Genomic DNA, 16,233 nt, shown 5'->3' on the forward strand with positions numbered 1-16,233 from the left:
TTATACTTGGAGAGACCTCTAGGGGTCTCTGTAGACCAATACATATCACTTTCTGGTAACTGTAAGTATCATCTGCTGCTTTGTACTGTTATGTCTCATCAGGATACTATGGCAAAGCGAAACACAGTTATCGGTACACCATTCTGGATGGCCCCGGAGGTGATTCAAGAGATTGGTTATAACTGTGTAGCAGATATTTGGTCACTTGGCATAACTGCTATTGAGATGGCCGAAGGGAAACCTCCATACGCGGATATTCATCCAATGAGGGTAAGAAATACAAACACACTAAAGCAATATAGTTGTTCACAATACATTGTGAATTCTTGCTTTTACTTTTTGCATAGGTGGATGCAACCTCTGTAAGATCCACAAGAGGGAGACAGAGATCTGCCAGTGAACAATATTGTTTATGGCAATGCAAATATCAATTTATTGTGCATTGACTGAAAAGCGTACAACTTGTTTTTTGAAAGTTTTCATGACAGCCGTGTGAACAGAGCATAAAAATGATTTTCCAGATCTAGAGCTCACCTCCTTATCTTCATCCTCCTTCAATACCAGAAATGCATTTTTCATTACTTTACACAGATTGTACAATCAAGTGATAGAAATGGCTGTAGAAAGTTTGCCATTTGTCAGTGCCATAACATGCTGCCTGCAGAGAGGAAACTATGTGCAGTCTGAGCAGCTCCTTCTGCTGTATAACATGCTGCCTGCAGATAGGTCACCATGCACAATCTGCTCAGCTGCTCCTGCTCTATAACATGCTGCCTACAGATAGGTTCCTATGTACAATCTGCTCATCTCCTCCTGCTCTATAACATGCTGCCTGCAGAGAGGAAACTATGTGCATTCTGAGCAGCTCCTTCTGCTCTATAACATGCTGCCTGCAGATAGGTCACTGTACAATCTGCTCAGCTGTTCCACCTCTATAACATGCTGCCAGCAATTAGGACACTATGTACAATCCACTCAGCCCCTGCTGCTCTATAAAATACTGCCTTCAGATAGGACGCTATGTACAATCTGCTGAGCTCCTCCTGCTCTATAACATGCTGCCAGCAGATAGGACAATGGGGCAGATTTACTTACCCGGTCCAATCGCGCGGCGCGTTCTCTGCAGTGGATTCGGGTCCGGCCGGGATTCACTAAGGTAGTTCCTCCAACGTCCAACAGGTGGCGCTGCTGCTCTGAAGTTCCCCGAGGCCCGCCGGAATGCACTCAAGTACACTGGCCTATTCCTGGTGAAGGTAAGTGCAAGTCCCGCGACACTTTTTGTTTTTTAAATGCGGCGGTTTTTCCGAATCTGTCGGGTTTTCGTTCGGCCACGCCCCCTGATTTCCATCGCGTGCATGCCAGCGCTGATGCGCCAAAATCTGATCGCGTGCGCCAAAATCCCGGGGCAATACAGGGAAATCGGCGCAAATCGGAAATATTCGGGTAACACGTCGGGAAAACGCAAATCGGGCCCTTAGTAAATGACCCCCAATATGTACATTCTGCACAGCTCCTTTTGCTTTATAGCTCCTTCTGCTCTATCATGTGCTGCCTGCACATAGGTTACTATGTACAATCTGCTCATCTCATCCTGCTCTATAACATGCTACCTGCAGAGAGGAAACTATGTGCATTCTGAGCAGCTCCTTCTGCTCTATAACATGCTGCCTGCAGATAGGTCACCATGTACAATCTGCTCAGCTGCTCCTGCTCTATAACATGCTGCCAGCAGATAGGGCACTGTAACCAATCCACTCATCTCCTGCTGCTCTATGAAATACTGCCTTCAGTTAGGACACTATTTACAATTTGCTGAGCTCCTCCTGCTCTATAACATGCTGCCAGCAGATAGGACAATATGTACATTCTGCACAGCTCCTTTTGCTTTATAACTCCTTCTGCTCTATCATGTGGTGCCTGCAGATAGGTTACTATGTACAATCTGCTCATCTCATCCTGCTCTATAACATGCTACCTGCAGAGAGGAAACTATGTGCACTCTGAGCAGCTCCTTCTGATGTATAACATGCTGCCTGCAGATAGGTCACCATGCACAATCTGCTCAGCTGCTCCTGCTCTATAACATGCTGCCAGCAGATAGGGCACTGTAACCAATCCGCTCATCTCCTGCTGCTCTATAAAATACTGCCTTCAGATAGGACATTATGTACAATCTGCTCAGCTCCCACTGCTCTATAACACACTGCCTGCAGATAGGACACTATGTAAACTCTGATCAACTCCCACTGCTCTATAACACACTGCCTGCAAATAGGACACTATGTACAATCTGCTCATCTCTTCCTGCTCTGAAACATGCTGGCTGCAGATTGGACACACATTAACGGTGGTGGAGGTTTCTACATCTCCTGAAACTTCCAGTAAGCATGAACACAGGAGTACTTTTTACCCTTGTATGACTTAATAGGATGGTGGCAGATGAGACACAGCACCATATAATTTCTGCATGACCGCCAGAGACAGATATGTGCCTACAATGCTGTTCTGTGCCATCTTTGGTTGTCTCCTAGAAATTTCTTGCTCCTTCATTGATTGAGAAAGTAGAAAGAACCCTTGTTATGATGTGGGGAACCCTAAGTCAGGACCTTACAAGCCCTGTGAATGGACGCAGGAGGTCACGACAGATAATGTAGTTTTCACTACACGCTTTCTCTCAGCACAAGGATCCAGCGAGGGTCAAAGGAAGGGGCAGAGCTATATAGGAAGGCAGTGGCTGGCCAGCCCTATTAGCGGCACGCTTCCCCTTTAAATCTTACAGGGGGTGAGGACGTGCACTGGAACGAGGACTGGTAAGTCTGTCTGCAGACCCTGCGTTAAGGTACCTCCACACGGAGACACATGGGTGCACTTGTGGCCTGAGACATGGGTCGCAGGAGCACCCGTGACAGTCATAAATCTATAACAAGAAAACATGCTTTATAGATAATATACCGTAATGCACAGCTTGACACCGAGAATTGTGTCTCTATATTTAGATAATGTCCACCAGGTGCTTGGATACATTATATCATGGAATACATTGATTAGATGAGAAAAGTGGGTCATCAGGTAAATCTCCATTGTGTTCTTGGTGCTGTATTATATAATTTCATGTGTCTGCCCTCCTTATCACATTCTACATTTTCTCTTTTGTTGTCCTTCAGCTATGATGTGTGTGTTTGTATGTTCATGTTATAGATTACAATGTCACCAGTCTGTCTGTGTTCTGCCACCCGCTCAGTGACCTAGTAGGTTATATATCATCTGAGAGGCCACAAATATTTGTGTCCAAAATAGATAACAAACCAGTAACATTAGCCGAAATGCTACGTGTTCACAAGGGCAATGGTAGGCAAGCAGAAATACATAACAAGGGTGTCAGCTGCTCTCTAAGTAAAGCTGGCAGAAAAATGTATTGTAGCTGTAACGCTCCATCTCTCCTAAAAGACAATGGGGCACATTTACTTACCCGGTCCTGGCCGTTCCCCGATACGGAGTGTCCGACGATCCGTCACTGTGCCGCGATTCACTTACATCGTGCACCCGATATCCTGCATGTGTCGCTCCCCGCTGAGGTCAGCCGGAGTTCACCTTCTTGTTCCTGGTGCATGTAAGTGCTGGGGTTTGCGACACCATTTTAAAGTTAAATCCCGCGCTCAGTCCAAATCAGTCGGATCGTCCGACGGCCCGCCCCCCGATTTCTGTTGCATGAAAGCCGGCACCGATGTGTCACAATCCCCTCCTAAATGCCTGTCCCAGCGGCGCGATCCCCGAAAACGTCTGAAAACCTGATGGAAATCTGCTTTAGTAAAAACTAATATTTCAGATAGGAAGGCCCATGATCCTCCTGTAAAAGCATTAATAAATAGAAGTGACAAAGACTAACATTATGACTGGTAAATGGAGCCTGTTACCACCCATAGTCATGTGAAAAAATCTCTTCCAAATGAGAAGATTCATATTTTGCCTAAGATGAGTCAAGTTTAGAGGCTACAGGGGAATGTCACTTCAGACGCCTCTATGTCCGGTTCTATAGTACCTAGACACATGCTTTTGGTTTCATATTAAATAGAAGAATCTCATCATTTATTTCAGTTTTATGGCTCTGTGATTAGTAGAATAGGAGATACAGGCAGTTAAATACAAAGTTGAAAAATTAAGAAACAAAAAAAAAATCCAATTACTGCCTTTTTTTTTTTAAGGAAACCTACCATCAAAAATCTACCTATTAACTTAGTAACCTTCTAAATCCTAAACTCGCTTCAGCTAATCCTATAATACTTTCTAAGCTCAGATACTTTGTCTACCTAGAGTATTTTTTTTTAATATAAGGCGCACCGGATTATAAGGCGCACCGTCAATGAATGCCTGCTAAAATGTCTACGTTCATATATAAGGCGCACCGGACTATAAGGTGCACCTGATTATAAGGATGAATTACAAGCAGATGGCAGACCTGTGCACAGTTCAAGGCAGCTGTTGTCTTTAAGTACAGTTCATATATTTTTTATAGTCTGAAAAATACGGTAATATGCTAATTTTCACCAGAGGCTACTGGGGCGTAGAGTATCCTCTCCGGGCAGTGGGAGCAAAGGCGACTCCCTCCCTACCTGTTCTTCCCCGGCACGCTCCGAACACTCTTGCCGCGTTCCCAGCTCGTTCAGGGCTCTGTGCTTGCGCAGTAGCTCTGGCTTCAGTGCCAAGGCGCACACGCAAAGCAGCGCTCCAAGGGATCACAAAGACTATTCCACGCCCCAGTAGCCTCTGCCAACAATTATCATATTAGGTAGATAAAATGTAACTTATCTGAGAAAATAGAAACCTAGATTAGGGTTAAGAGGGTTACTGTGAACTATTAATAGGTAGATTTCCAATGGTAGGTTTCCTTTAACTCTTTGTATTGCAGGTTCCGCAGTTCACAGAACCAGAAGCCTCCTGCAAACAAAAGATGATGAGATTCTTATCTTTAAAAGCATGTTTCTTGGTATATAGAGCTGAGGATAGGAGCGTCTGAAGTGACTCTGCAGCCTCAAAACTTAATGCATCGCAGGCAAATATGATTCTTCTTTGCTTATTTTCACTTTGACAGAGATTTCTTACAGGTAAACGGCCGAGATTTCACATAAATGTGTGAATACTAGAAAAGACATTTCATACCATACATGAGGGACTTTTCTGATATAATGATAACCCCACAGATCACAAGAACGGGGGATCCGACGGGTTCGAGGTATCTCCATCAGACCCCTCTTTGCTCCCTAAGCAGACGGCTAAGCATGTCCATTCTGCTCCATTCATATCTATGGAGCTGCCAGATAGTGACGAAAGCGGTGCTCAGCAATTTCCGTCAGTTCCATACAGAGGGACCCCCCGTTCCTGTGATCTGTGATCCTTTACTGTTGATAGGGCCTAACTTGATTGGTGTAAAACCCCTTTTAATACTGTGTCCTGTGTCATCCTACTATTATTTCTCCCGGAAATGTATGAATGAATGAACATTTACCACTCTCATTGCCAAGGGGACACAGTCTGGTCTTGTCCTTTGATCATGTTAGTCTTTGTCACTACTATTTATTCATACTTTTCCAGGAGGAATAATAGAGGAATATCACAGCACTTCCCATTTGTTTCAATGATGGATAGGATTATTTACTAAAGAAGATGTGATAGTAGGCACCTAACACTTCCCGATAACAACTTCCAGTAAATGGAATCTGAATCCTTTTATATTATATTTACACCACTGGAACTCATGTTTTGAAGGAATTTTGTGGTATAATCTGTTCACATCAGACACCCCCCCTTGCAATGTGATTGATGGTCATTGATCTTTAGGTAATGGATCCACTTATAGGCCCCGCTCGCTCACCTTCCTGCCTATCTTGGGACTCGGCCCAGGAATCTTTATTTATTGGAATCAGCTCAGATATCAGATGAAATCAGGTTGGCGGATTAGGTAGAAGATGAGTGGGTAGGTGTTTATGGAAGGAGATGCATTAATGTTGCAGGGTTCACACATCCAGACTCCATCTGAATATGATCAATTTCTTCCAGGGGCAGTTTTATGATTGATATATGGGAATACATTCATAGCCTCAAAGGGATATTCCCATTTCAGAAATTTCATGTCAATGTTTTTACAATAAAAAGTTATACAACTTTCTCATATACTTTCTGTATGAATTCCTTGCAGTTTTCTAGATCTCTGCTTGCTGTCATTCTATGGAAAGCTTCAATGTTTACTTCCAGTGGACAGAAATCTGACAATGGTCACACAGGTGCATGGCTCGTTATAACATCTGTGATATCTGTGATATAACGAGCTGTGCACCTGTGTGACCATGGTCAGATTTCTGTTCACTGGAAGTAACATAGAAGCTTGCTAGAGCAGGACAGCAAGCGGAGATCTAGAAAAGTGTGAGGAATTGATGCAGAAAGTATATTGGTAAATCGTACAACTTTTTATAATACAAACAATAACATTAATTTGCTGAAATGGAAAAACCCCTTTAGCTGTACCACAGTGAATATCATCTAGGTGTATAGGGTTTGAATGAGTATTAGTAAAATTCTCCCTCTTTTTATCAGGACTGGACAATTCCAGAAAACCTGAACACTTTTACAGTAGCTTCTGGGCCTAGGCCTCTGTTCCCCATATCAGGACACCTCTAATACAGTACAGAATTTCCATTGGGGCCGAGTAGCTTTAAGTTTTCCCTCTGAAGAAAACACATTTTTTTTCCACTGACAAGGATGAGAAACCAGAACAAGTATTTTAAAATAGAAGCACTGTTGTGTTGATGGGTCGCAAATAACAGTAGTCCGATGTTGTGGTCCATGTGTCAGTGACCGGCATGTCTGAAAAAGCGCTCCGTATGTCATCCGTTTCGCATCAGTCTTTCCAGACCCACTAAAAAACCCGAAGGATGTCACTATCTTGTCCCAACGCCTTTGAAGGGTTGATTGTGTTACCTATCACCTGAGCCACAAATACAGACATTTACTTTATTTTTCACAATCCCACAGACTTTTTGGGAAGGGCCTAGCTGCAAACATGGGCAGGTATCAGACGTGTTCTGAGTTTTCTACAACCTCCACACAGATCCGTGAAAAACTTGTTCATGTGTCTGGATCCATTGCAATGAATTTGTATTTGTTTAAAAAAGCATAAAGCTCATGGACTAAATCAACAGAACCTTCTGCAAGGTTCAGCTGGTTTGTTCTTAAGTCAAATTTGTATGTAAGTCAGAACCGTATATTTTATTATTTTAACCTTGGCCAAAAATTTTTCGGTCTCTGTGACATTTGGATTTTTAGACTTTTGGATTGTCATAAGAACTAAGATTAATAATAAAGCTTAATTACAGACACCTATGATAACTGTTGCAGCTGATCCGTGTAGCCCAGGGCTAGATTACAGTAAATTACCAACATCCAGAGGTCCGTTTGTAACTAGGGGTCGTCTGTAAGTTGGGTGTTCTTAAGTCTGTATACTGTCTTATTTTCGGAAAAAAACAGTAGATATAATAGCTTTAATTGGTGCTGCAAATAGGAAGCAACAGCTACAAAAAAAAGATTCAGAGTGTACTAAAAACCGGCTAATGGATTGAAAATAACCACTGTTATGTTCTGCTGAAGGTTGTTTGCCTAGCGGATACCGTCCTGCTAATCATCCGTTGAAGAAAACAAAACTTAGATTTTGATATGTTGTTGGCAATCTGCCAGCACATTGTAAAGCTGTAGACAGTGTAAAGTTGCAGCCCTGGAGAGCTGTGTAGTCATACCCTTATATAGCAGCACTACTGTTGTTAATTTACCTCTGCCGCATGTACAAGGGCTCTGGACAGGTCTTTCAGCCTGAAGAGCTTTCTGCTCTCTGTACTGTGCTACTCCACAGACCCTCCCCTCTGCTATCAGTAGGAGCTGCATCAGGATTTTAGTTGTATAATTACAGCTGTCCCTCAGAGCAGAACGGAGGGGCTATGGAACAGTTCACTGCAAAGAGTAAAAAGCTCTTCAGGCTGAAAGACCCACCCAGAGCACTAGCGGAGCTGCAGACCTAGATTAAAAGTTCCCTTTTCACAGACCTGATGCTACCTACTTATTTACACACAAAGGCTATGATTACTCAGATCTCCATGGCCTTCAGCTGTTTATAGTGGACAGAACTGATGGATTCTCTTACAACAATTGGGCTATTTGTCTCTAAAGCAAAACATCATTTAAAATGCAAGAGGTCATGTTTATATTTGTGCTTTTTCTTTCCATAGGCTATTTTCATGATCCCGTCAAACCCACCACCAACACTTCGGAAACCAGAACTTTGGTCCAAACACTTTGTAGAATTTATTAACCAGTGTCTAGTCAAGAATCCAGAACAGAGGGCAAGTGCAACGGAGCTGCTACAGGTAGAATCCCACATCTCCAGAACCAGTCTGGCTTTAGTACTGTGATCCATGTTATCTTTTTCTGCATTCATCATTTCTAAACATAATTCCCATGCGTACGGTTAAGTAACTCCATGACTATCTCTCTTCTGGGTTGCGGCCCTTTTCCCATACTGTATTATTTCACAGGCTGTGCTGTTCCTTTAAGGAGTCCCTCCATTGCACAAGGCATCAGCTAGAAGTGTGTTTCCTTCTAATTGCTCTTACATCTTAAATGTGACAGTTCATTCCTTGGAAACTCTGAGGACAAGGATTTCCCTCCATAAATGTGAGGATTCCTCTCAACCTTTTTATTTCTGAGGAAGTAAAATGGTCAAACACTCGGTGTACAGAGGGAAGTCGTGACTTCAGAAAACTAGGACATGATGTGGTGGGAATAGTATGTGCTGCAGATATTTCACTGAATTATTTATTGGCCTGAGATTTGGCCCCTGCCAAATACAACACATATTTAATGGAAGTTAAATAAATGTAAGTGCCATGTGCGGCATGGGTAATGGCGTTGATTATTAATGATCAGAGATGTTATCGCGTTGTTGTACTGTTTATGTGTGTTTCACACCAACGTAAAGTCACCATGACTGGTGTCATACCCCCGCACCTCTTCTGTGGAGACTAGATTTGAAGTGCTATATGTCCCAGTATTCTGGCTCAAATTGTGCGTTGCGCCACATTTATTATGTAGTTTGAACACATTTTGCACCTAATTAAAGGGGCAATGCTTAGCAGGAAAGGGGTGGTACCTTGCACCACTTCCAACAACTCCAACTCTGCTTCATCTGGGGTACTTGAATTTTTTTCTCCAGTAATTAATGTAATTATTTTCCAATCATTACTGTCAGATGGGAGGAGCCATGTTCTCAGTCTCAGCCCATCAGTAAAAAATCTAATTAGCATACTGGGTACTGAAACTACATTGCAAATATGCTAATCATGCTCTCAGTTAACAGTAGATAGCCTAATTAGCCATTGATACTGTAACTATAGGGTACAAGTTATTGAAATTATGCTAATTAGGCTCTCTGGTGACAAGTGGTGTTCTTGAGTTAGAGCAGACAGCTTTGCACCGCCCAGCTGACAGAAAGTATATGGTCAATATACTTTCTGTCAGCTGGGCGGTGCAATGCTGTCTGCTCTAACTCAAGAACAGCCACTCAAGAAAAAACGCTTATTAAAGGATGCAGAGATTTGAGGCTGGTGACACTGGTGAAAGGCTAGCTTTAGATATGTCAATGTTTGCCAATCTGATTAAAATAATCCTTCAGAATCCATCAATCCATTTTAAAGGAAGTATCTGTCAGAGGACAATTACCTAATTAAACACTACCAGGTTGTTGTGTTCCATTTATGGACCTACATGTTGGTATTATTGAGAAAATGTACTTTTGAAGTGAGATGTAAAATGGCTGTAGTCAAGTAGGCAGAGAGCTTAGCTCTGAAGTCAAGCTCTCCCCATCTTAGAACTCCCTCTTTGCTGTAATTGATGTTACTACATCCATAAGCATCAGTAAATGCCTCCCCTACAGTCTGGTACATGATGTGTTCATTACAGCACAGGAGACCTTTTGAATCTGGGAGAGCTCCACTTCAGTTAATCTTGAAATCTTCGCCTCCATGACTTTATCCAATAGTCCTGCTAACACTCACACCTGCAAAATCTCACTTTTTGGAAAATGTGATCTATGGTACAAGTCAGAAGATTGGATCATGTATTTTAGGAGCAAACTAACATAAAATGTATGGTAAATTCTGCAGTCATATATTTCCACGATTGTACTGAATTTTTGAAAAATTATTACAGTCTTTTTTGGGCTGGGTTTGTTCAAAAATAGCCTACATATATGCCTACATATATATTACAAACACAAAGCACCAAACAAATATAAATGTAAACATTTTTATTATCATCAATGTTAATAAACATACATACAATTCCCTTAAATAAAACACTCTTACAAAAAACTATATTAGACTTCCTGTTAGATAATACATCAGAAAAGTATGTTACAGTCACAGATTATACTTACAGCCATTGTCAGGACCAAGTGTTACCAGTCTCTGTCCAAAATGTGTTGTTAGGAGTTTATTCAAATCCTGCCAAAAGTGTATGTTGGCAGGAGGTTTGGGAGCCTTAAAAGGGGTATTCCCACCCGGGCATTCACATTTAATTTAATCCATCTGCCACATACAAGCATTTCTTCAATTTTATGTTATTAAAAAAATGTACCTGTGTGAAGATAATTTTCCATAAATGTATCCATGTTGTCTTTTAGAAAAGATAGTGGTTCTTGGATATGACCACCCCTACACTCTGGCAGTGGTGGCCACACATGCGCTATTAGGGCACCTTGCCTCCTGGATTCAGTTCATTACCACAGGAGAGCTGTGGAACACCCTTCCAGCTTTTTCATATGCAAATACTATATATTTCTTTGTTCAATCAATACAGCAGTGATGGTCGTATCCAAGGCCAACAATCTTGTTTCTAATCAACAACATGGCTACATTTATGTGAAATTATCTTCACATAGGAACATTTCCTTTAATAACATCCAATTGAAGAAATGTCTATAAGATTAATTCAATTAAATGTCAGTGCCCAGATAAGAATACCCATTTCATGCTCTGATTTCTTTTTACTAGCAAGAAGTTACTAAATATAAAGATGGTACATTTATTTTTAAGTTTTAGATGGTTAGGGATCTCCATAGTTATTTTATGCAGATTTTCCATTAATAAGTATTTTTTTAACCTTACCCAGCATCCGTTCGTGAAAACAACTAAAGGGGCTTCCATCTTGAAACACCTAATAAATGAAGCAATGGAGGCAAAGATCAAACGTACTGAATTACAACAACGAGAAGTGGAACCAGAAGAAGAAGAGAATGCGGTTAGTATTTGTTACAATTAACCCTTTAGGTTTGTTACTTAACTTTAGGTTTGTTACTTCAATTTGTATGTAGGTTGGAACAGGTATATTTTATATTATATTTTAGCTCTAGTCATTAAGTCGGAGACCCCCTGTATAGGGATTGTTGTAAATTAACTTTTTAGCATTTTTGAGTATGACATTTGCAATTCTTAAGTTAACTTTGTGTTTTCTCTTTCTTTGTAAGGATGAAGATGATGTTGATGCTGGAACTATGGTACAGGCACACAGTAAAGACATGAGCACAATGCAGGAGTTCAGTACCATGAGTGAGGGGGCTGATGGCACAATGGTGGAAAATGATCCCTTAGATACACAGATGGGCACCATGTTAATAAATGAAGAGGATGAAGATGACGAGGCAGAGTCTGGTACCATGAAACGTAAGCTTTTTCTTGATGGACTCTTTTTGGTTGATCACTTACTAATGATCTGGCTTTTACATAGGTCTTTAAAGGAAACCTACCATGAGGAATCTACTATCAGAAGTAGATCTGATGGTAGATTCCTCCTGCTGCCTCTGCCCTAATCTGTAACTTAATAATCCTGGAACCTAATTATTTTAGTAATATGTAAATTAACTGCAGAGGCTACTGGGGCGTGTACTATCCTGGCTCGGCACTGGGAGCTAAGGCTAGTCCACGCCCCAGTAGCCTCTGCAGTTTATTGACATATTACTAAAACAAAGTTTTTAACAAGTTAGGTTCCAGGATTATTACATTACAGATTAGGAACTGGGAGACAGGAGTAATCTACCATCAGATCTACTTCAGATAGTAGATTCCTCGTTGTAGGTTTCCTTTACTAGTTTTCAGGCTGGACAATTGCTTTAGAATATTACAAGCCATTTATACTCATTTAAAGGCCTGTATATACATGTTTAGGCTTTAAATCATCATGTCAACAGCTCAACCTACCTCTATACTGCGAGAGAAACGTGACTGACAGAAGATTCTATTTGCCCTTTAAATGCTCCAAATAAAGCTATAAAGTGAGTGTTTGTATAAGTTCTGCCAATTTGCCGTAAGGGGCAGAAGGGGCAGGCAGCCAGTAAACTCTGCCAGCAGTGTCTACACTTGAATGAAACGATTCAGCTGCTAATACAAAAATTCTATTCAAAGTAAAATTGCACAATACAGTTAGAGGTTTTCTCATTATAGAAGTCCCAAAGCTGAATAACTGTATTGAGGCCTCTCAATGGCATTAATGAAAATCAATGGGGGTTATAGAAACTTTAACGTAAGGTGACATATATCATCTGAGTGACACCAGCAGTTTTATGCAGGAGCTGATCATGACATTTAGGTGCGTTGGGTGCACCCATTTGACGTGTATATAGAGAATATCACTGTTGGATGTGGTTTTGCACCCACATTCTGTACAGGTCTGGTGCTGTACTAAACCACAAGTGAAGTTGCATTGTGGCTTACATGTAACAGGTAAAGCATTCTGTAATTCTTTTTCAGTGATAGAATTGTGCACAGATATTTTATTAAAAAGATCTTTTAGAAGGATGAAATCTGTGTGCCGTCCCTGATGGCTTAGTGTGTATCTGACCCTAATAGATTAGTGTGTACCTGACCCTGATGGCTTAGTGTGTATCTGACCCTAATAGATTAGTGTGTACCTGACCCTAATGGCTTAGTGTGTACCTGACCCTGATGGCTTAGTGTGTACCTGACCCTGATGGCTTAGTGTGTACCTGACCCTGATGGCTTAGTGTGAACCTGACCCTGATGGCTTAGTGTGTACCTGACCCTGATGGCTTAGTGTGTACCTGACCCTGATGACTTATTGTGTACCTGACCCTGATGGCTTATGGTGTACCTGACCCTGATGGCTTAGTGTGTACCTGACCCTGATAGCTTAGTGTGTACCTGACCCTGATTGCTTAGCGTGTACCTGACCCTGATGGCTTAGCGTGTACCTGACCCTGATGGCTTAGCGTGTACCTGACCCTGATAGCTTAGTGTGTACCTGACCCTGATTGCTTAGCGTGTACCTGACCCTGATGGCTTAGTGTGTGCCTGACCCTGATGGCTTAGCGTGTACCTGACCCTGATGGCTTAGCGTGTACCTGACCCTGATAGCTTAGTGTGTACCTGACTCTGATTGCTTAGCGTGTACCTGACCCTGATGGCTTAGCGTGTACCTGACCCTGATGGCTTAGTGTGTACCTGACCCTGATGGCTTAGTGTGTACCTGACCCTGATGGCTTAGTGTGTACCTGACCCTGATGGCTTAGTGTGTACCTGACCCTGATGGCTTAGTGTGTACCTGACCCTGATGGCTTAGCGTGTACCTGACCCTGATGGCTTAGCGTGTACCTGACCCTGATGGCTTAGTGTGTACCTGACCCTGATAGCTTAGTGTGTACCTGACCCTGATTGCTTAGCGTGTACCTGACCCTGATGGCTTAGCGTGTACCTGACCCTGATGGCTTAGTGTGTACCTGACCCTGATGGCTTAGTGTGTACCTGACCCTGATGGCTTAGTGTGTACCTGACCCTGATGGCTTAGGGTGTACCTGACCAAGATGGCCTGACGAGTGTGTACTTGGCCTGATGGCTTCGTGTGTACCATTAATTGATATATAACTTCAATACCCCTCATTAATTTATATTAAACTCCAACACCCCCTCATCCATATAATAAGAACTGCCCCCTGGGCAGGGTGGAGCCCTAGGCAGCAGCCTACTCTTGCTTACCTGACGCCCCAGCCCAGCTCATACTAGCTGTTTAATTCTTAATGGGATACATAGCCACCTATTTAGTGGAAACAGGAATGTAATCACACTTTAGGCTAGGAGGCCCTCTGAATCTTTAATGTTATTTGAACACGTCTAAAATTTTACCTATTCAATAAAAACAGTAAGCGGCAAATGTACGGAAGAATCTAAGGAGAAGTTTGCCTTGAGTTCTCTGCCAGTGTGTTCTGTCTTTGACATTGTATTGATTAGTTATTTCTTGAGGTTTGTCCTTCTGCTTAGACGTTTGAGGTTGTGAGCTCAGAGCTACGTAATTGTATCCCAATGCTGTTCCTAGCAGCCTTACCAATACTTACGTCTGAAAGAATATACTCCCATAGGAAGAAAAGCTTTTACCGTACCTCACAGTAGGGACCTGTCAGTTGTTACCTTCACTGCTCAGTCAAGGTCATCTCCAAACATGTGTCTTACTAACTCGCAGAGAAACTTCAAAGTAATCCTCAGACACATATTATAGATGTAAAAATCCAGTTGTCGTACAGTAGAAGAGGCTTGAGGAGACACAGCGCAGTAATGTAATACAATGCTTAGTAATAAATAAAATTATCCTTTATATAGAAAGCTTTTGAAAGTTATACAGTTTATATTCTTTTATGCACATTTTAGATCATGAAAATTGTGCAAAATTTTAAACTTCATTTTTTTTAAATTTTCCGTTTTCCTTTTGTTCAGATTCTGACAATTCCAAATGGACCCTGTTGACCTATTACATTATATGGTGCCCCACATGTCACAGCATTTTGGATGGGAAGAATAGTGCCGCAGACTGAGCTATTCTTTCTGTTAAAAATATCTACCATCAAGCTCTAGTGTAAAGATAATATGATATAAAAGTAACCTTTTTACATTACAGAAAGCAACCAACCTGCACAACTCGCCAAACCTTCCTTTCTTGAGTACTTCGAAAAGAATGAGAATCAATTAGGTGCATCAGATAAAAAGACTCCAGAGAACTCTTCAAATTCCTCGGAATTCAAGATTCCTCTTAATGGAGACTACAGCTTTGTAAGTACTAGTAACACTATAACAATATGTGTTATGTTCCTCTTCTGCTTTCTGAGGTCAAAACTGGCCAAAATATCAGATAAAATATCAGATTTTTCCACTTCCAGCGATTTTTCCACTTCCATCCTGCTCCCTCCTGCGCTCAGCGGAGGCCCTTGGAGTCTATGGGAGATGGATGCAACATATTGCATGCACCTCCGGCCTCCGCTGAGTGTAAGTTTTGGGAGGTCCCCACTGATGTCACTGTCCATATAAGGACAGTGATATCACTGAAGGACATAACCTGTACATTAGCATCGGCTGCTGCCCATGTTCACTCCTTCTTCCACTTTTAATATTACTTATCTGTAATATTAGACACAGGCAATAGATAAGCGTTGCACTGTTTCTTCCTTTTTGCTTACACTATACAAATCTATTTTATTTAGGTTTCATACAATTTATATAACTGCAGCACCATAGGACACCCAGTACCGTATCATTATGGTGGTTGCCTCTAATATCACTGAACCTCTGTGATTCCTGGAAACATCCAATTTTAGCCATAGTTGAGAAGATAATAATTCATCCCTGTTATCTAGACACCTGACACATCTCATGCTACAGAGCATTACAACCCTAAGCAGAGGCGCTCTATCAGTCATTGGATACCGAAGGTTTAACACTCCGGATCAATACAGTTCAGAGGCTTCGTTCTTCACTTTAGTAAAATACACACAGCGATTGTGATATTGTTTTTCCCTCTACTTTGAATCAATCAAGTTTATTTTAAACATAATGCACGTATGGATTTTCGCCAAGGTCAGGCAAGAATTGCAGTAAGAGATGAATTTCAGGAATCTGCCTCATTCACATTTAAATTGCAGCATTACCCTATAGCAGATGTGGCAGCAACAATGAAGCCTAGAAAAAGATTGTGCAGTAATATGTATACATATGTCACTGGGTGTTAATGATATAGGTGCTGCTTCTCAGAACAAGTCATAACATGAGATCAAAGAGTGACAGTAATTCCTTTGAAGAACGCTATAGTGAGCCGCTCCTTCCCCACCACTATTGACTGATAACAGTAAATAAATGATTC

At 41.6% G+C, this 16,233-nt stretch overlaps 1 protein-coding gene across 1 annotated transcript in view; it reads left to right on the forward strand.

Moving 5' to 3' along the window:
* The window catches only part of LOC140064602 (serine/threonine-protein kinase 4), a 30,635-nt gene that overhangs the window by 12,991 nt on the left and 1,411 nt on the right, over positions 1-16,233 (forward strand). Inside the window, exons 6-10 of the mRNA XM_072111668.1 lie at positions 103-270; positions 8,271-8,408; positions 11,209-11,337; positions 11,564-11,759; positions 14,998-15,149. Of these exons, the coding sequence (XP_071967769.1) occupies positions 103-270; positions 8,271-8,408; positions 11,209-11,337; positions 11,564-11,759; positions 14,998-15,149 (783 nt within the window). The remainder of the gene's footprint in view (positions 1-102; positions 271-8,270; positions 8,409-11,208; positions 11,338-11,563; positions 11,760-14,997; positions 15,150-16,233) is intronic.

Source organism: Engystomops pustulosus, chromosome 6 (assembly GCF_040894005.1).
Source record: "Engystomops pustulosus chromosome 6, aEngPut4.maternal, whole genome shotgun sequence".
Classification (NCBI taxonomy): domain Eukaryota; kingdom Metazoa; phylum Chordata; class Amphibia; order Anura; family Leptodactylidae; genus Engystomops; species Engystomops pustulosus.